Source organism: Neomonachus schauinslandi, chromosome 4 (assembly GCF_002201575.2).
Source record: "Neomonachus schauinslandi chromosome 4, ASM220157v2, whole genome shotgun sequence".
Classification (NCBI taxonomy): domain Eukaryota; kingdom Metazoa; phylum Chordata; class Mammalia; order Carnivora; family Phocidae; genus Neomonachus; species Neomonachus schauinslandi.
The window spans coordinates 77,604,491-77,624,790 of record NC_058406.1 but is presented as its reverse complement, the minus strand read 5'-3'; the positions used below and the strand labels follow the sequence as shown (position 1 = coordinate 77,624,790).

Sequence of the window (20,300 nt, the reverse complement as noted above, 5' to 3'; positions counted from 1 at the left end):
CATGATCCTGGAGTCCCTGGATCGAGTCCCACATCGGGCTCCCTGCTTGGCAGGGAGTCTGCTTCGTCCTCTGACCCTATCCCCTCTCATGTGTTCTCTCTCTCTCATTCTCTCTCTCTCAAATAAATAAAATCTTTAAAAAAAAAGTGAATTTTAAAAACATAACATAATGCTGCTGTGATTTCATGTCATGAATTTGCCAGTGTTATGAGAACTGGATTGTAAGGGAGAAAGAGCAGAGGCATTAATAATAGGAGCTCTCACTTACTGAACTTTTACCATGATCCAAATACTCTACTAAGGTCTTTTGGTAAGCTAATTCCTCAATCCTCCTCAGTGTGGTAGATACTATATCAGGTGAAACCTAGCCATTTCTGTAGGTCAAAAATGGTCAATTATCAGCAATTTCGTATGGTTTAAACTATTATCTGGCCCAGATTGGAGAAGTGAAACAGACTAAGTGACCTAAGTTAAAATAGCCAGTACCTGGTAAAGTCAGGTTTTCAAGCCACACAGCTTTATGTCCATGACCAATATGCTATATAAATTCCCAGCAAGAAAGCAGGTCTAATACTTTAGGAGGTACAACCTCTAATTTTTTATGAAAGATTTTATTTATTTATTTGACAGAGAGAGACAGCGAGAGAGGGAACACAAGTAGGGGGAGTAGGAGAGGGAAAAGCAGGCTTCCTGCTGAGCAGGGAGCCCCATCCATGTGGGGCTCGATCCCATGACCTGAGCGGAGGACAGACGCTTAACTACTGAGCCACTCAGGCGCCCCCAACCTCTAAATTTTAATCACGAATTATTTACGTGGTATTAGAGAATATACAAGTCAAAACAATAATGCCACAGAAAATTCAGCATAAGGATCAAATATTTACATTAATTAAAATATCCCATGCTTGTTCCTGCTTCTGGCATGCCCTTCTCTTCAAAGAATTCTTACCTTCATTCAGCCAACAAATATTCACTCAAAATCAGGCTCAATCTCTAACCACCTACTAGAAGGAGCTTCTTTTCCACTTCACCCTGAATTCTTACCAACTGGAATTTATCCTTTATAATAGCGTTTTGCCTTTTAATATATCTGATTTCTTTTAACAAAGGTAAAAGCTTCTTGAGGAAAGCTCAATAAATGTTCAATCTGAGATTCATACCAATCTACCATACATGAAATTTAATAGGAGTAAAGAATCACAACCATCTCTAAGGGAATGGCTGATAAAATCTTTCCTGATGTCACCGGATGAAGTGTTCTCTTTAATCTGAACTCATTTGGAAACTGCCCTAAGATACTCTTTCATATGCTTAGGCCTTATTTTTGGAACTAGAGTTTTAGCTTCTCAAAGGCAAAGATTAAGGCTTACTCATTGACTTCACACACTGTCCAGCAAATAGTGTAAGTCCTGTAATCAATGAACATGGAGAAAAACGCGCAGTTCGGAGGGAGTGGGGGGAAAAAGACCTTGAGAAAGAAAATGAAGAGGGTATAAAAGCAATGAAGGGGCACTTTGCCTTAACACCCGCTTTTGAGAACTAAGAGCAGCTAGTATTTCAAAGCCTTGGTAGCGGCCTTTCGCTGTCTTTTTAAAGAGGTGTGGAAGGACATCACCAGCGCGACCGCCCATTGGCTGGGAGGCGAGACCGCGAGCGCGGCCGGCGGCGCTAGGCGGAGGGGGCACGGGCCGGCGCGCCGTCCTCTGGCCGGCAGGGGGCGCCCTGCCGAGCGCCGGGTCCCACGCCGCCCCGCCCCGCGCGTCCCGCGCTCTCTCCGCCGCGCGCCCGCCCGCCGCCCGGCGCCACGCCCTCCCCAGGCCAAGGGCCAGTCACCCGCGGGCGGGCGTCCCGCAGCTCCCTCGCCGCCCCGCCCCGCCCGGCCCCGCCGCGGGACGGGTAACGGTTACCAAGCACTTTCTCAGCCGCGATTTCTGCTTAGTCATTGTCTTCCAGGAAACGGTCCCTTCAGTTGGGAGTCAACTCTCCGGCGGCGGCCGCAGTAGCAGCAGCAGCCGCCGCGGCCAGCGCGTCCTTCCCGGGCCGCAGCTCCGTCAGTCCGGCCTCCCGAGGTCACGAGCGCAGGCCGAGGTCCCGCCGCGTGGGGCGGCCAGCCTCGCGCTCGGCTCTCCGGCCTCGGGCACCGCGTCCTGCAGGGCGGCCTCCTTCCTCGCCTGCGGCCCCGTCGCCTCCTGGCCCCCCTCCGTCGGCCGCTGCCATGGGCACCGACAGCCGCGCGGCCGGGGCGCTGCTGGCACGGGCCCGCACCCTGCACCTGCAGACCGGGAACCTGCTGAACTGGGGTCGCCTGCGGAAGAAGTGCCCGTCCACGCACAGCGAGGAGGTGAGAGACGCGGGGCTCCCGGGGCAGGCCGCGGGGCCGGGAGGCTCCCAAAGGGAAGCAGCGCCCGGAGGGACGGGCGGGCTCGGGGCGCCGGGTGAGGCGCGCACCTGGGCTCCGCCGGCTCGGGGAGGCTGGGGCCGCTGGGGTTGCGACGTCGCCTCCAAACCTGCAGCTGCGGGCCGCGCGCCTTCAAACACTTGGCAGGTGCAGCTTCATCCCGAGGGACGCCTCCGTCAGTGCTCCCGGCCGACAGCCGACCTCTCGGACGCACTGGACCCCTCTTCGTTGCGGGGGCCAGGGGGGTGCAGAGAAGACCAGCACCTCCCTCCCAGCCTCCCCCAGCCTCTGGCCCCCCTTCCCCCCACGCCGCGGCCAGGTGAAGACATAGTTTAATGAGAGATTCGCTTTTCCAGGGTTCTGGTGAAGGTAGTAGTAATAATTCACTTAGCTCTGAGGCTTGTTGACAGTAGGTTCTCTGTTGCTGTGAGGCGCAGGACTCCACGCTCGAATTCGGCTTTGGAATAAGGTATGCGTTCTTCTTGCTGAAGATTAATCTGCCTCAGTGTATTTGCCTGAAGACTGATCACTAGTTTGAGGTGGCAGAGATTAATCTGGAATTATCCATGTGATACATACTCGGTCCTCAGCTGGTCATTCCTGAGTGGAGAGTCAGGGTGCCCAGGGAATTGCGGAGGCATATAGGCGGTATAAGACGGTTTGGGTGCTGAAAAATAACAGTGAGTAAAAACAAACCTTTAATTTAGGAGCCGTGTGACTTTGGGGAAGTTACCTTCTCTGAGTCTGTTTATACAGCTTTGAAGCTGAGTAATGATAACGGTCTTCATCAGCTCACTGTGCGGATTAAAAGAGATAATATAGGACAACGCTATATCAAGATTTGATTTTATTTTTTTTTAAAGAATTTATCTATTTGATCGAGCACAAGTAGGCAGAGCGGCAAGCAGAGGGAGAGGGAGAAGCAGGCTTCCCGCTGAGCAGGGAGCCCGATGCGATGCGGCGCTGGATCCCAGGACCCTGGGATCATGACCTGAGCCGAAGGCAGCCGCTTAATGACTGAGCCAGCCAGGCGCCCCTTTTTATCAAAGATTTTAAACAAATCTTGATTAAAAGAAAAACTGTCTTATGCCATATTATGATATCAGCTGTACTCCTAGGCAGTTTTTGCTCTTTTATATAAGATGCTGATGGTAAACTATGCAGGAGCACATGACGTCCCTCTGAGTATGCTCTGGGCCTGTGAGCACCCATCAGATGAGAACTCTTAGTTGTAACTTTAATAGGAACCAAAACCTCTACCATATTCTGTGAGCAGGTTCCATCCATCTCAGTTTGTATACCTTTTTTGTTTAAACCACCCCACTTAGACTATTTCTCCCCCAAATAAATATTTCTGTATTTAGTTCTATTCTTTCAATTTCCTCCCAGAGCTGCTGGGTTCAGTACACCATTTTCCCTATATATTGACAATATTGGGTGAAATTTTTGCTCTCTTGTTTGACTACAACGCACTTTAAAGTAGTGGCCTTCGAAGTGTTTTGACTTTGGCAAACCCAGTAAGAAATTTTACCTTGCAGTCTAGTTAATAGTCCATAAGGACAGAAAGTAGGATGAGTGGTTGCCTTGGGCTGGGGTAAGAATGGGTAGTGACGGCTAGTGGGCACATGAAGATGTTCTAAAATTGGATTGTGGTGATGGCTGCAGAGCTCTGTAACTCTTTACAAAAAACTCTCTAAAAAGCATCGAATTGTGCACTTAAGTGAATTTTGTGCATAAATTATACTTCAATAAAGCTGTTAAAATATATCTCAAAGGTTTAATGGAGATATTAACCTTTAGTATATACTGTGTATTATGATTTTTTCTATCCTATTTTAATTTTTAAAAACTATTTCTTAATGTAACGAGTCCACAGTTTGAAAAACACACTCCACAGTTTGAAAAACATTGTTCAAAGGACTAATTCTAGTTTGTTGGGGGGGGGCGGGGGCTGCTACATAAGAGGGACAAAATAAGCTAGAAAACATTTGAGGAAAACTTGAAAATAGGGCAGCATATTGTAGGAAAATAGGACAGTTTAGTTAAGGAGAGACATGTTTTGTTTCCCTGTAAAACAAAACAAAACAAAACAAAACTTTGTAACAAACAGAGCTCCAAATTGGGATATGCTACTTGAAATGGTTTAGCCTTGTAGAATAAAGAAACTGAATAAATCACTCATTATTAAGAAAATTTACACATTAAGTAGGGAGTTAGTTTTCCTAAAAGGTCTCTTCTAGTACTAATGTGTATGTTTTTTTAAAATTCCATTATCTTTTAAAAAATTTTTTTCACTAGAACTTTATGAAATCAAATCTTGTTTTTTAAATGAGCCATTATAGGACTGTTCTGCTCAGTTCTTTGTTGTAAGAGTATTTGGCCAGATGAATCATGTAGTATATTTAAAACTCTTATATGGCTCCAGATCTAATGATACACTACATTATGATGATACTTACTTCAGTGATCCTATGTGTATATGATAAAATGAAGAGAACTAAGAACAAAATACAAGGTTAATGTTCAGTCAATATAGATAATATATAAAAGATTAGAAATCATTAGGTTTGTGATACAGTCAATGAATTTCTCATTGTAACATTGACTGTTCTGTGATTTGTCCTGACATTTTGCAGAATCCGGTATTAATTAAGTGGTTTCAAGAAGGGGGTGAATACTCTGAAAATATACTTACCTTCCGGAATTGGACTTTTTATCAGGAAAGCTTTAAGTACGCAAGTGAGCCATCCTTTCAGAGGAAAAAAAATTTTTTTTTAAGATTTTATTTATTTATTTGACAGAGAGAGACACAGCAAGAGAGGGAACACAAACGGGGAGCGGCGGAGGGAGAAGCAGGCTCCCTGCCGAGCAGGGAGCCCGATGTGAGGCTTGATCCCAGGACCCTGGGACCACAACCCGAGCCTAAGGCAGCCGCCCAACAACTGAGCCACCCAGGCACCCCCAGAGGAAAATTTCTTAAAATTCTCCCATGATTTGAGCCAAAGCACTCTTGATAGAATTGTTAACTTTTAGTCCTGCTGCCCCAACTTTTACCATTTTTGAAAAGAATATTGACTTGTAATTCTGTCTGGAATAATTATCAACTAATTTTTATTTAATATTTTAAATTTGATTATAAATATATTTTCCATGAAGATAGAGACCTTGTAGATTGAATTCATGTGGATTATTGTGGACAGCACGTAAGTTTTTGTTGTGGCTTATGAAGCTTAATGTAGATGACTCTGAGCTCTTAAATTGATAAACCAGTTGTCCCTTGTAATTATCTGTAGTAAGATAAAAGCAGTAAAGTGCTGTGTCAGTTTTTATCATAAGCAATCATAGATCAGTGAGTTCAGAAGTTTAGTCTGGGTTATTGCTATTAGGAAAGTGCTTTTGCAGTTTAGGGACTTGATCCCAGTTACTCATTTATTTTTTCATTGATTGCCCACAGAATGCAAAGCACTGTGTCCTTGGATGTTTATAAGGTAATGATTTCAAATTGCTAGTGTTGCCCATTAGTGGTCATAAGTCAGTTTGGTGAGCCATAGAACAGCATGTTTTTTTTTTCTAATTAATAGAAGCCATCAGAGTGCCTAGCATGTAGTGAACATACCATTTTATAAATTTTTTGTTCTATTTATTTAGGTCCTTACTCTATATGTGAATGTATGTAGGTCTTACTTTGGAGCTCTATCAGACAAGTTTGAAATACACCAACATAAGGGATGAAAGATGCATGAACAGTTTAATGGATTTACAACATACTATAATGTTAGTGTAAACAAGTTTTATTTGTTTGTATAAGAAAACATTGAAGACCGGTTGAAGGTATACCTAAGTGGTAGGAAATGACATATGGGCTGATATTATGCAAGTTGACTTACGTAAGATAGGACTGTGGTAGTTCTCAGACTTTACATGTTGATTTCTTGGGATGCTTGTTAAAATGCAAGTTCTGCTGCCCTTAGAGTGATTCAGCAGGTCTAGGATGGGGCTCAGGAACTGGAATTTTTAATGAACACCAGAGGTGAATAATGGAGTTCCTCTGGCCATACTTAGACAATCATTTATTTGTCTTTGAGGATTATCTCATAGTGGTTAATACTAATTTTAGTCAGGCTCCCTGGGCTTGAACTCACGTTCCTCTATTTATAAACCTTATTCTTGAAAAATTTTGTTTCTTTGTGAATGCTTTTATGTCTCAAAGGCTTACTTAAACTTTCATTGGTACAAAGACACTTTAAAAATAGATTACTGTATTACATCAGCATTTGAAGATTAAGGTAAAAACAGATCTAGGGGTGCCTGGGTGGCTCAGATGGTTAAGCGTCTGGCTTCAGCTCGGGTCATGATCCCAGGGTCCTGGGATCGAGTCCCACATCGGGCTCTCTGCTGGGCAGGGAGCCTGCTTCTCCCTCTGCCTCTGCCTCGCTCTCTCTCTCTCTCTCTCTCTGACTCTCATAATAAATAAAACATTTTATAAAAAAAAAGATAAAAACAGATCTAAACTTGTCTTTGTTGAAGAAAACAAAAACCTTGTAGAACTAAAATTTTGTTTTTTATGGTTTTTCCTATTCACATCTTCTTTTTCCAACTTATCAAACTAATATATTCTTATTGTAGAAGTACAGAAAGTGTATAGAGTTTGATTAACAGTTTCAAAATGCATTCCTTTTACAGCTTCGAGATTGTATCCAAAAGACCTTGAATGAGTGGAGCTCCCAAATCAGCCCTGATTTGGTCAGGGTGAGTAAAATGTGGATGAAGAAATCATGTAGGTCAAAAGGGAAGTGCAGTAAGCAGGAAATTAATTTCCCCAGTTTTGACAGGGAAATCAAATAGGCAATTAGCACAAAATTCCCTGTGGCTGATTTACTGAGATGGCTGTCTGACCCAGTATGCTTAAGCATAAAACAGAAAATCCAGGATGTGTCACCAGCTCTTCAACTAGACTAGATACCAGGATTCTCGGTGCTTAATTCCCATCACACTTTCTTCACTGTGTTCCAGTTTATATTTGGTCTAATAAAGAAATGACTATTTAACAGTTTTGGTTGTTAAATTGCTGTGGTAGAGTATCATAATAATATAGGCACTAGAAATAATTTTTTTAATGTCAGTTTCGAGGGAAACACTGGGTGTTTCATTAAATGTTAATAAGTGACTTATCATAAATGTTAATATACAGACCACCTGTCTGCAAACCACTCTTTGGAATCCAACTCAGCCAAAGGCTCATAACAAATTACATCGACTACTTTAAAACTATGGACGAGGACACGCGCTGGAAACAGTTGTTGCCGTGGGCATTCTGCAAGTTTAAACTCCATAGCTGCTAGGCAGATGTTGATTAATGTCTTCTATCAGTCTCTGTTTCTCTGAAATGACCATTTGCCTCTATTTATGCATGACTGACAAACACTAAGCCCTTGATATGTGCCAGGCATTGTAATATGCTCAAGAATTGTGGGAAAGGCCTCACTGTTTACTGTTTTAATCTTGTAAATGTGAGTTGATGTATTTCTGATTTATATATACTAACATCTTACCATTTTCCTCATAAATTATTAATTATAATGCATTAGAATTGCCTTTACTTTTTTATTGCACTCAGAAAAAAAGTCTTGGTTTAGAATGTTTGTGATTAATATAGGAAGCTTTTAACATGTCCTTATGCAGAATGGGTAAATATTTTCATTGGTTTCGTTTTTAAGTAAAATTATGTACTATGTTAGTGGTTATAACTCCTCACCTGCTGCCCCCACCATCACCATTTGTTTGCATTCCTCTGAGTACCTGATCAAAATGAGATCCTTTTCCCCAGAAAATGGATACACAGCATTTTACCTTTGTTTCAGGGCTTACAAACCTTTTGAAGCCCATCCAGACATCAGGTAAAGAACCCTATTATTTTATGGGTTCTCTGTTTCTAAAGGGCATTATGGACAATAAAAAACATATAGCTAATTAAAAACGTTAGTTTTATATTTACTGTAAACATTGTTTGTTATAGGAATTTCCAGATGTCTTGGAATGTACCGTATCTCATGCAGTAGAAAAGATAAATCCTGATGAAAGAGAAGAAATGAAAGTTTCTGGTAAAGTCCAGCCTTTACAATTTATTTTGTTATACAGTGGAAATGATAGTGAGGTTTTGTCAGGCAGGGAGAATAAGCCTTTCTTTGCTTCTGGTAATGAGTGAGTCAGTCACTAAGTGTGAGAAATAGAAAGATTCTTTTTTTTTTTTTTTTAAGATTTTATTTATTTATTTGAGATAGAGAGTGAGTGAGCAAGAGAGAGAGAGCACAAGTGGGGAGGAGAGGGAGAAGCAGGCTCCCTGCTGAGCAGGGAGCCTGACGTGGAGCTCCATCCCAGGACCCTGGGAAGGCAGACACTTAACCAACTGAGCCACCCAGGCATCCCTAAAGATTCTTTTTAAACATAATATAAACTCCCAAGAGGAGGTTATAGGAGGTCAGTTTTGGCTACTTAAGTGGAGTCAGAAGAGGACTTCACCTTCCTTTTCTTCATGATGGTCTCATTAATTTATATGTCAGACTTCAGGAATATTAAGATGGAGGAAATGGAAAGAATAAAGGGAAGGCTTAAGAGCAGTGTCTATCCAAAGCAAGCATAGGCCCTCCCTTCCTGGTGGAACACTGCTGAGCAATGGCTGAAGTCACCTGGAAGTGTAGACCAAAGTCTGGGCAACAAGTTGCACGAAGAGAAATAAAATCCATGATATAGGGCTCCTGGGTGGCTCAGTTGGTTGGGCGACTGCCTTCGGCTCAGGTCATGATCCTGGAGTCCCGGGATCGAGTCCCGCATCGGGCTCCCTGCTCGGCAGGGAGCCTGCTTCTCCCTCGGACCCTCCCCCCTCTCATGTGCTCTCTGTCTCTCTCATTCTCTCTGTCTCAAATAAATAAATAAAATCTTTAAAAAAAAAAAAAATCCATGATATACCCCTTCAACAAATGTATCAAGTCACTATTTACCAGAGACCATGCCAGCCTCAAGGAATGAAAAAATAAAGAGACGGGCTGTTCTTGCCCTCAGCTTACTGTCAGCATAGCATAGTCATTAAAAGCTTGAACTTAACTAGATCAGAATTCCTCAGTATGCAGAGTAGTGACTGGTATAATCTTGGACTAACAAGTTATTTGACCTCTTTGAGCCTCATTTTCTCATCTGTAAAATAGGGATGCATCTGTTTCAGAGGCTTCTTTGTAAATTAGATGAAATAACACAAAAAATGCACTTGGCACAGTGGTTGGCAAAAAGTTAAGTGCTAAGTAGCTGTGATTTATTACCATTTGTAGTTTTGTCTTGGTTGTTATATTTTATTACGATGGACATGTAAGGTGAGATACATACGGCATTTTTTTTTTTTAACTCAACTACCATTTATCAAGTCTTGTTTTGTACCAGGCACTGTACTTAGCACATTTTGGTTATATTTCTTCACATGATTCTGAAAACAATTCTACAAGGTAGGCCTATTATCCCCATTGCACAAGTGACGTTAAATAACTTGGAAGTTGTCTTATAACCAGTAAGTGGTTGAACCAGGAATCCATCCATGTATGCCTGACTCCAAAACCCATTTTTTTCTATTAATTTCATATTGTTATTTGTGTTGGAAAGGAATTAAAAGCAACCTCCTCTCTGTGGTTGATTGCAGTTCCTCATGGTTTAGATCCATCTTGGAGCTCTTACAGGTTGACCTCAGTTCCTAGCGGGCTTGAGATTTTTTTTTTTTTTTTTTTTTTTTTAAAGATTTTATTTATTTATTTATTTGAGAGAGAGAGAGCACATGAGATGGGGGAGGGTCAGAGGGAGAAGCAGACTCCCTGCCGAGCAGGGAGCCCGATGCGGGACTCGATCCCGGGACTCCAGGACCATGACCTGAGCCGAAGGCAGTCGCCCAACCAACTGAGCCACCCAGGCGCCCCGCGGGCTTGAGATTTTTAATAGGTATCAAAATTCTCCCCATATGAAGAGCTTTCCTTTCTCTACCTATCTAAGAATGCCTCTCATTTCGGAGAAGGACCATTTCAAATGGCACAAATTCATGGCCAGAGGGATAGTGGTAAAGGAGGGTTTTCATGGAGTATAACTATGGGAACTATGGATGGATTAAAGTGGTGAAGACTGACTCTCACCTGGTTGGTAGGGGAGTGGTGATGACTTTTAAATAGAGAAGTCAAGTAAGGAAAGCAATGCTTTAGGAAGATTATTTAGTAGTAGAAAGGAAAGGACAAATAAATGTACAAGGTAAATTTGTTATGTTTGTTGAATACCAGGCAATTTACATATACATAGTTCATTAGCCCTCTTTTCTTTCCATTCCCTTTTCTGATTTTCTCAACTACTACTCTACCTATTTGTTGAGTAAATTTAGATTTTGAACAGTGAATTTACATAAAGTAGATCTATGTAAATAAATTTGAGTTTGAATCAAGTTAAAGCCTCAATTTTAATAGAAAACTACTCAGCTTTCCTGGTAACCAAAGAAATGCCAATTAATGCAGTCCTGGACAGGTATATATTGTACATACTAAATTAGCAAAAACTATATATATTTTTGATAGTGTTGTATATTGTTAGAGCAATTCTTAACTTTTAGTTGTCTGGTAACTGGTACAAATCTTTCATATAAAAGTAGGAAGTAAATAAAATAGAACAAGATTCAGGGCACTTGGGTGACTCAGTCCATTAAATTTCTAATTTCGGCTCAGGTCCTGATCTCAGAGCCCTGGGATGGAGCCCGCATCAGGCCATGCTCAGTGGGGAGTCTGCCTCTCCCTCTCCCTCTGCCCCTCCTCCTGCTTGTGCTCTCTCTCTCTCTCTCTCAAATAAATAAAATCTTAAAAAACAAAACAAAACAAGATTCACAAAAAAGATCATACCCTTTGACTCATACACATTCCTGACAATTTGTCCTTGGAAAATGCTTCAGCAGAAAGTTGAGGTTACCAAGATGTTTATTTTAGTTAGCATTGTATATGATAACAAAAAACTGGAACTAATGTAAATGTTCAAAAAGTAGGAAATCATTTGAGTTATACCCTATCAAAATTACAGAATAATGTTTAACCACTAAAAATGAGTATGTAGGGGTGCCTGGGTGGCTCAGTGATTGTCTGCCTTCGGCTCAGGTCATGATCCCAGGGTCCTGGGATCGAGCCCCGCATCGGGCTCCCTGCTCCACAGGAAGCCTGCTTCTCTCTCTCCCACTCCCCCTTGCTTGTGTTCCCTCTCTCGCTGTCTCTCTGTCAAATAAATAAATAAAATCTTAAAAATAAAAAAAAATAAAAATGAGTATGTAAAATTATTCATTAAAAATAGAGTATACAAAAATCTAAACAGTGACTGCTTTCAGTGATGAGACTATTGGCAGTTTTTTTAGTCTTTCTACTCTTGGGTTTTCCTCACTTCTCTTTTTTTCCCATTTTTTAAAATTTAAATTCAGTTAATTAACATATAAGGTATTATTAGTTTCAGAGGTAGAGTTCAGTGATTCATCAGTCTTATATAAGACCCAGTGCTCGTTACATCATGTGCCCTTCTTCATGCCCATCACCCAGTTACCTCATCCCCCAACCACCCACCCCTCAGTTTTTCTCATTTCTAGAATGAATATATATTACTATTATGATAAAAAAAATGTTAAGAGAACTAAAGATGTAAAAAAATATTACATAAAGGTAAACTAAATAGAAGTAGAATAAATGTTATACCCTGCCTCATATGACCAAAAGCTAGAAGCTAATGTCTAAAAATTAAAATGGTTATATTAGGAAGGTGGGATCATGGGGTTTTTCTTTTTGTTTTTCTTCACATTACAAGCAGTTTTAGCTTAGCCTTTTATTTTAGTTTATTGGAGAACGTATATAATATGTTCCATTAATATTTAATTCATAAAAATGTACATTTTGAGTAATTTGTATATTTATGTGACCTGCCTTCTAACAAATGGAAAATTAATATTTGCTTTTTTTTTTTACAAATGGATATTTTTTAGCAATTGGCATGTAATTTAAAAATTACAGGGACGCCTGGGTGGCTCCGTTGGTTAAGCAGCTGCCTTCGGCCCAGGTCATGATCCCAGGGTCCTGGGATCGAGTCCCACATCGGGCTCCTTGCTCAGCAGGGAGCCTGCTTCTCCCTCTCTCTCCCTCTGCTTGTGCTCTCTCTGTCAAATAAATAAAATCTTAAAAAATAAATAAATAAATAAATAAAAAATAAAAATTACAATGGAAGGGTACTTTCATGTCTTAAAATGAAAACTATAAAATTATGTGAGTAGGAGGGCGCCTGGGTGGCTCAGTTGGTTAAGCGACTGCCTTCGGCTCAGGTCATGATCCTGGAGTCCCTGGATCGAGTCCCGCATCAGGCTCCCTGTTCGGCGGGGAGTCTGCTTCTCCCCCTGACCCTCCCCACTCTCATGCTCTATCTCATTCTCTCTCTCAAATAAATAAATAAAATCTTTAAAAAAAAAAAATTATGTGACTAGGAAAGGAAAAATAATTCATTCAGGATTCTCTGTCAACTTAGTATTGTTGGCAGTGTTAATACTGTCTAGTAGAATGTTACCCAAATTTAGTAATCAGTTTTGTTTTCTTTTGTTACCCAGCAAAACTCTTCATTGTAGGATCAAACTCTTCATCATCAACTAGAAATGCAGTTGACATGGGTAAGCAAAAATTTAACTCTTTACCTTCATAACTTTAAATTAGTATAGGGGTAGTAGTTATATCTTGTGTTCAGGACCAGGTGAAAAAGAAGATGAGCTCATTCCAATTTTACTTTCTAAAGTTCTAGCCTGATTAAGGCTTCTGTCAGATCATATTGACTTACGTAGGTTCATATTTTGATATATATGAGGAACGTAAAAGATGTAACATAATTGTTAACTATACGTTTGGAGATGAAATTCTCCTTAACCATATTCTTAGCCCTTGTAGTACTGTAGATGAAACACCATGACCACCACCTCCACAACAACAAAACAAGCACTCTCATCTTTGTTCGGCACTTGGTCAGATGATTGTGATGTTACAGTTATTCAACATTTTTTCTTTTAAAACATTCTTCCAGTATTATAGGTGTTGAACATTTAAATAATTAGCTCTTTAAGATTACTATGGAATGGACAATAATCATTTAAAATAAACCCTTTAAGTTATTTTTACAGGAATTAAATTATCTACCTCTATAGATTAGGACCATAAATTTAGTTTTTCAGAGTCTCAAGACTATTCTTTGCCATGACTACCAATTACAGAATATGAGGTCAGAATTCTTGTGATCATACGTACAAGATACTAGTAGAACTGGAGAAGAAAATTTTATGAAGATAAAGAAGCTACCAAAAAATTCCTGGGGCCTAGGAAACAAGGAGGCCTGTTCTCCAGAAGGACTGTCAGAGCTGTGAGTCCCTAGGAAGGAGGCAGGTCAAAGAAACTGACCTGTCTGCCACACAGACCAAGTAGATGAACAGGGACTTACACTTTTTTAAGAGATGGCAATGTTCTAAATGATAGGTAAATTATGAAACTGAATGAAATAATCTGCTATATTAGAAAACTAGTGAACTGTATGGACAGAATTTAGTGGAATACTTGAAAGACATTACTTGTTTTCATTATGTAACAAATATTTATCCTATTGTGTTTTCCTTCACATCAGCCTGTTCCGTCCTTGGAGTTGCACAGCTGGATTCTGTGATCATTGCTTCACCTCCTATTGAAGATGGAGTTAATCTCTCCTTGGAGCATTTGCAGCCTTACTGGGAGGAATTAGAAAACTTGGTTCAGAGCAAAAAGATTGTTGCGATAGGTACCTCTGACCTAGACAAAACTCAGTTGGAACAGCTGTATCAGTGGGCACAGGTAAAGCACAGCTAGATCACAGGCACTCTGGGAGGAGCCTGTCATTTACAGTCTTTGCTTCACACTGCTTAGTGTCATGCACAAGAGTGGACACTTAGAGTGGGGGGGCTATTCCAAATGTGGGAGTTTTGAGGCAAGCTCTATCTAAAGCACTGGCCTTTTTCATCTCAAATATATACCTAATTGACCTTAATATTAATCTCATTTAAAAGGAGTGACAAAAACCCTAGAAAATGTGTCCTGAAGCATTTATAGCCAGCATGAATTCAGGCCATTTCCTTCGGTTTTACTTTTGTGATAAAAATATTACATTTTGCTTTAGATATGCTTAGGTCTTGGTTCTGATTTCTTAGGTAAGGGAATATCATCTGTAACAAATATTTTGCTCTTACTTAAAGATATAAAATACTTTTGGTTCATAGAATTTGATAAGGAATAAGTGTCGTAAATTAATCACCACTCTCTGGCCTCTAATAATGTACAATATTATTAGGGAAATTGCTTACCAGTATTTTACCTTTACCCTCTGTATTTTTCTTTATTCCTTTTACTTCATCCCCAACCTTCTTTGCAGAGCTTTCAGTTTCTTATGGGCAGGAAGACCTTAGAGAAAGTATTGTTCCTCCTCCCTTTGACTTGGTGATAGCCAGAATGTGGCTAAGATTCTGCTGGAGAGACTTGGGTGATCTGGAATGTATCTGTAAATTAACCAAAGCAACTATTGGAAGTTATCGAATTCTTTTTCAAAATGTGTCTGATTTATAACCATATTTTATACTTTAACACTAAATGTTCTTACCATTTCTATTTGCTCCTTTACCTTTAAGACCTATTCCCTCTTGAGCTGGAATCATCACACTTAGAACCATGTTTGTTTCTGAGGCAAGTGTATTAGATTGCAGGAGAGTTTCTAAGGGTATAGCAGTATATTGGCTTTTCCCTCCATCCTAGAGCTTTCCTTTCCCTGTTATCACTGACATGAGTTAAGAAAGCATACATTAATATATTCATATAAAAATGTTTTATAAATTTTAAGCACTATAAAATGCAGTCTTTCGTATTTTCTAAAATTGTGTTCTTTTATTGCTTTCCACTTTTTCTAGTACTTAATTTAGTGCAATGTCATGATTTTTTTCACTTCTAGGTAAAACCAAATAGTAACCAAGTTAATCTTGCCTCCTGCTGTGTGATGCCACCCGACTTGACTGCATTTGCTAAACAATTTGACATACAGCTATTGACTCATAATGATCCAAAAGGTAAGACTGAGATTTTCATTTGTTGATTGATCATGAGCTTTTGTCTTACAAGAAGATACTTGTTAAAATTTAATTTTTAATTTTGTACAATGATAAATGCTACCTAGAACTTTTCTTAATAGTCCAAAATATATATGCATTTAGTTTCAGAAAGCTTTATTTTGTCTGTCAGTGAGCAAAAAATTGAAGGGATCATTTCCTGAACATCTAGTCTGTTGAAGTTTATAAATATTAAGCTACACAAAAAAGATCTTTTAAGATATTCTAAATAGTATCATATAAAATCTTGTGTAGTACAGCAAAAATGGTACCAAACAGCCACTTAAAGAGGGTATATAGCTGAAAAGAGAGGCAGATAAAATTTAATTTGAAATTTAAGCATCTTAGGATAGGTAATTGATTAGGTATTTTATTAATCATTTCTATCAAGACCTATATGTTTGGTGTCAATCAGAAACATTATTTGATTAATGAGAATGTCTTGTCCACCTTCTGTAGTATAATGTTTTATCAACATTTTACAGGATAAGTAGAAAAGCTAGGAAGAGAATGTTTTACACTTTATACGTATTTATTTAGCAGTCTGTCCCATTCTCATTTTTTCACTGTTTTGTAGGAAGAGGAGTTTTAATAGTTATTGCTCCTCAAATGTTAGGCATCATGCTAAATGCCTTAGAGGGATAATCTGTAATCCTCACAACAACTGAAACTAGGCATTTTATTGTTGAGGAAATAGAGCCTCAGAATTCAAGAAACTAGCCAAGTTCACCCAGCTGGCACGGGGCAGAGTTTAAATTAGGACTTGGTCATGGCTGAATTGGGAGGCTTTCCCCCTATTCTGTACTATCTTTTTAATTTGAGATGTTAGCATTGTAGTATTTCAGTCTGAAACCTTACTTTCTTATCAGTTTCTATTTAAATGATACCAGAATAGGAGAAAATGACTTTTGCCTCTCCCTTCAGTAATTACTTTCATAAGTAATTAGATTCACTAAAAAAAAGTCATCTTAGTGAAACTCTAACAAAGAACTTCTACGCCGATTTATTCTGAAACATAAACCATTTTTTTTTTTTTTAAGATTTTATTTATTTATTTGAGACAGAGAGAATGAGATACAGAGAGCATGAGAGGGAGGAGGGTCAGAGGGAGAAGCAGACTCCCTGCCGAGCAGGGAGCCCGATGCGGGACTCAATCCAGGGACTCCAGGATCATGACCTGAGCCGAAGGCAGTCGCTTAACCAACTGAGCCACCCAGGCGCCCTGAAACATAAACCATTTAAATTCCAACTTTATGTTAGCAGATATTCTATCATTTATCTATTTACTTTGGAGGGGGGGCTCTTCCAACAATAATTATTATCAACAGCTGATGGATGAGCCTGCACCCCGTTCTAGCTCCACTTGAAAAAAAAAACTCTTTCCTTTTTCTAGTAGGAAAGGAAATAGGAAAAGACTAAGTTGTCTGGTATTTTATTTCCATGGTAGATGGAAGGCATGTGGGTATGTGCTAATGTATTGTTCTTATTGAAAAATAAATTGTATATACATATGAGAAGAGAAATTTAATCCTTTTTTGGTATGTTTTTGCTTTACTGACATAACTTACATTTGGATGTCTTTCTAATTTTAATCCTAAACTCTTTGATTAGAATTTATAGGCTGATCCTGCATATACCATTAATGAATCTTCAGACACTTTGATCTGTAATGAAGCAATTATTTCCTTAAAAGATTTATTTTGTTTACTGATTCTAAACAGTTCACATAGTTAATTTAAAAGTATGTAATTAAGTTGATGAATAGCATAGCTCTCTGATTATGTGTCACATTTTATTTTTTAAGCAATCAAGTTGTAAAACATTTAACTCTACTTGTCATCTAAAATAGAGTTTTGTTTATAAGTCCCCTCTAAAACCCTTCCCCTGTTCTAAAATTACCCTATTCTTCAGAAAGTGCTTATTTTCCATTACTCTTTGTCCTAGAAGTTGTGGTAACAGTTTAACTACAGTCAGGGTGAAATTGTGAAGTAGGTGATCCTGACTCAGAACCTTTCCCTTTTTATTTGTTTTACCCTCCCCTCATTCCCATTAAATCTGATCTGCCTTATGCCTCATTCCCTCCAGGTCCTGTTCTCTGTCAGATAGACTGATACACAAATCCATGTTCATGTTACTTTCCCAAAGAGATATTTGCCTTCCATTTATGAAAGTTGCCATTTACTGGCTGCATGACCTTGGGCAAGTTATCTAACCTCTCTGCCTCAGTTGCCCCCTGGAAAAGGGGAGAATATTATCTATCTTGTAGGGTTAACATGTAGATTAAAGGAGCTAACACATGTGAAGTACTCAGAAAAGTACCTGGCACATGATAATAGCTAACATTTACTGAGAGTTTACTATTGATGTTATTCAAATATCACACAGTTCTTTTGGGTCAATTGGGTCCTATAGTGCTCCCAAATCATACTGTATAGATGGTCACTTAGTCTCTCTCTGTGTGGTTGGTTCTGACCGTGGTAGAATCTTTCCATATTGCTTGATTGATTCAACAGACATTTGCGTACCTACAATGTGTCATTCATTATTCAAAGTACTAGGAATGTAAGGACCAAGTCAGATAAATTCCAACCCTCATGGAATTTATATTCTGGTGGGAGGAGATGGACAATAAGGTAAATGTTAAATGTGAGAAATGATCGTATGTGCTATGGAGAAAAATTGGCTGAGGAAGAAAAGAGTGCCCAGGTTAGGGGTTGTTTTATATAGGGTAAGTCAGGGAGGCCTCTCTGCTAAGGTAACGTTAATCAGAGACCTGCAGGAAGGGTGAGAGCCCTGCGAGAATCTGGAAGAAGAGTGTTCAGGGAAGAGGGAGCAGCTGACTCAAAGGCCCCAAAGTGTGAGTGTGCTTGAGGATTTCAGGATACAGGTATGAGGCCAGTGTGGCTGGAGAAGATGCAGTGAGGGCGGGAGTAGTACATCCGAATAGGAGTCAAGGGCTTGGATATCAATGTGGAATTAGAAAATAATTATTTCATCAAAGAGATGCAAATAAAAAGATAACCGTTGCCAGAGTTTTTAAACGATTGCTGGTGCTCGTGAGGATATGATAAGATTGGCACTCTAACATTATCAACTGCTAGTGGAAGTGTAAAATATAGCCTTTCTGGAAAGCAATTGGCAATATACTGTCTATCAAGCCTTCAAAATGTACTTGTACTTTGACTTTGTCATTCCATAGCCAGGCATGCATTTTAAAGATGTTCAGCATAGCATTATTTTTATTAGCAAAATACTAGGAAAAACCTAAATTTTTTGGTCAACAATGAGGAAATGTATAAATTATGATATCTATATAATGTAGTATCTGGATAATTATTAAAAATGATGCTTCCACAGAATATTTAATTACATGGGAAGATTCATAATAAAAGTTGAAAAGATAAGTAAATTAGGTTGTAACTACAGCATGATTTTCAGTTTTTGACGTACGGAAAGGTACAGCAAAAAGTTGGAAGGATATACGTGGCAATGGAAGTAATCTATCTCTGCTTGATAGGATTATGGATACTTTCCTTTTTCTTCTGTGTATGTACTTTCCTGTATTTTCACTGGCTCTACATTAGAATTGCCTGGAAGTCTTCAAAAAAAAAAAAAAATTGCAGGCTCCACTCACCAGAGGTTATGAAATAAATAGGCTGCGGTAGAGGTGTAGGGACTTTCTAAAGAACTACCTGGATCTTTTTGATATTCTGGTTCAGATTCATAGCACACATGAAGGAAAAGCATATTTTATATTCAATTTTGAATTGTTTCTTTTGTTGTATTTAAATGCTTACCTACATGGTAAAGTGCTGTTATTTTCAAACTTAACACTTTGGGTTTTTATTTGTTTGTTTGTTTGAAGAACTGCTTTCTGAAGCCAGTTTCCAAGAAGCTCTTCAGGAAAGCATCCCTGACATTCAAGCACATGAGTGGGTGCCCCTGTGGCTACTGCGGTATTCGGTCATTGTTAAAAGTAGAGGAATTATCAAATCAAAAGGCTACATTTTACAAGCTAAAAGAAGGGGTTCTTAACTACGACTTAGGATCATAACCTACTGACTTGTATTTTCCTTGAATAGAAGATAAAATTGAGATGTATAAAAATTAGTTACTGCCTGTAAATGGTGTCATGGAGGCAGATATTCTTCAGTTATATTTGACAATATGTTATCTGTCAAGATTTGAATACTTCTCTTGCCTCCATATCAGTTCACTCACATGAACTCCACTGTATTGTTTTCATTAAACTATTGTTTTCTAATTGAAATTGTCTATAAAGAAAATACTTACAATATATTTTTCCTTTATTTTTATGACTAATAGAAATCAAGAAAAATTGTTGTTAGATATATTTTGGGCCTAGGTATCAGGATAATGTATATACATATTTTTTATTTCCAAAAATTAATGGCTTCTTATTCTATAGTATAAGCAATTTAATTACAATTGTTAAAACTGAAATACTGGAAGATATTTTTTTCTGTAATTGATAAGATGATTATATCCCAGAGTAACTAGAGTAGCTGGGATCTACTAGTAATATAAGTAAAATTCATTTCTTCAATACATGAATGAAAACTTAAACTTAACTGTCCTTGCTTGTAGTTTACCTATAATGATTTAATCTTGTATTCTTGTGCCATATTTTCCTTGCTATTATTTCTAAGACAAACCAAAGTGAATCTGAAAAAGGAGACTAGAAGC

The 20,300-nt window shown here is 39.0% G+C and overlaps 1 protein-coding gene across 2 annotated transcripts; it reads left to right on the top strand.

Moving 5' to 3' along the window:
* The first annotated feature begins 1,974 nt into the window (after positions 1–1,974).
* Positions 1,975–19,865, top strand: GCLM (glutamate-cysteine ligase modifier subunit). 2 transcript variants are annotated; one of them, XM_021690155.1, is made up of 7 exons: positions 1,975–2,341; positions 7,082–7,147; positions 8,415–8,499; positions 13,038–13,097; positions 14,093–14,295; positions 15,440–15,554; positions 19,459–19,865. In XM_021690155.1, the coding sequence occupies exons 1-7, from the start codon at positions 2,216–2,218 to the stop codon at positions 19,626–19,628; spliced, it is 825 nt and encodes a 274-aa protein (XP_021545830.1). In that variant the 5' UTR covers positions 1,975–2,215; the 3' UTR covers positions 19,629–19,865. The 2 variants fall into 2 exon arrangements, with proteins under 2 accessions (XP_021545830.1, XP_044770003.1); XM_044914068.1 differs by lacking the exon at positions 7,082–7,147 and having other exon boundaries at positions 2,199–2,341.
* Positions 19,866–20,300: the final 435 nt, after the last annotated feature.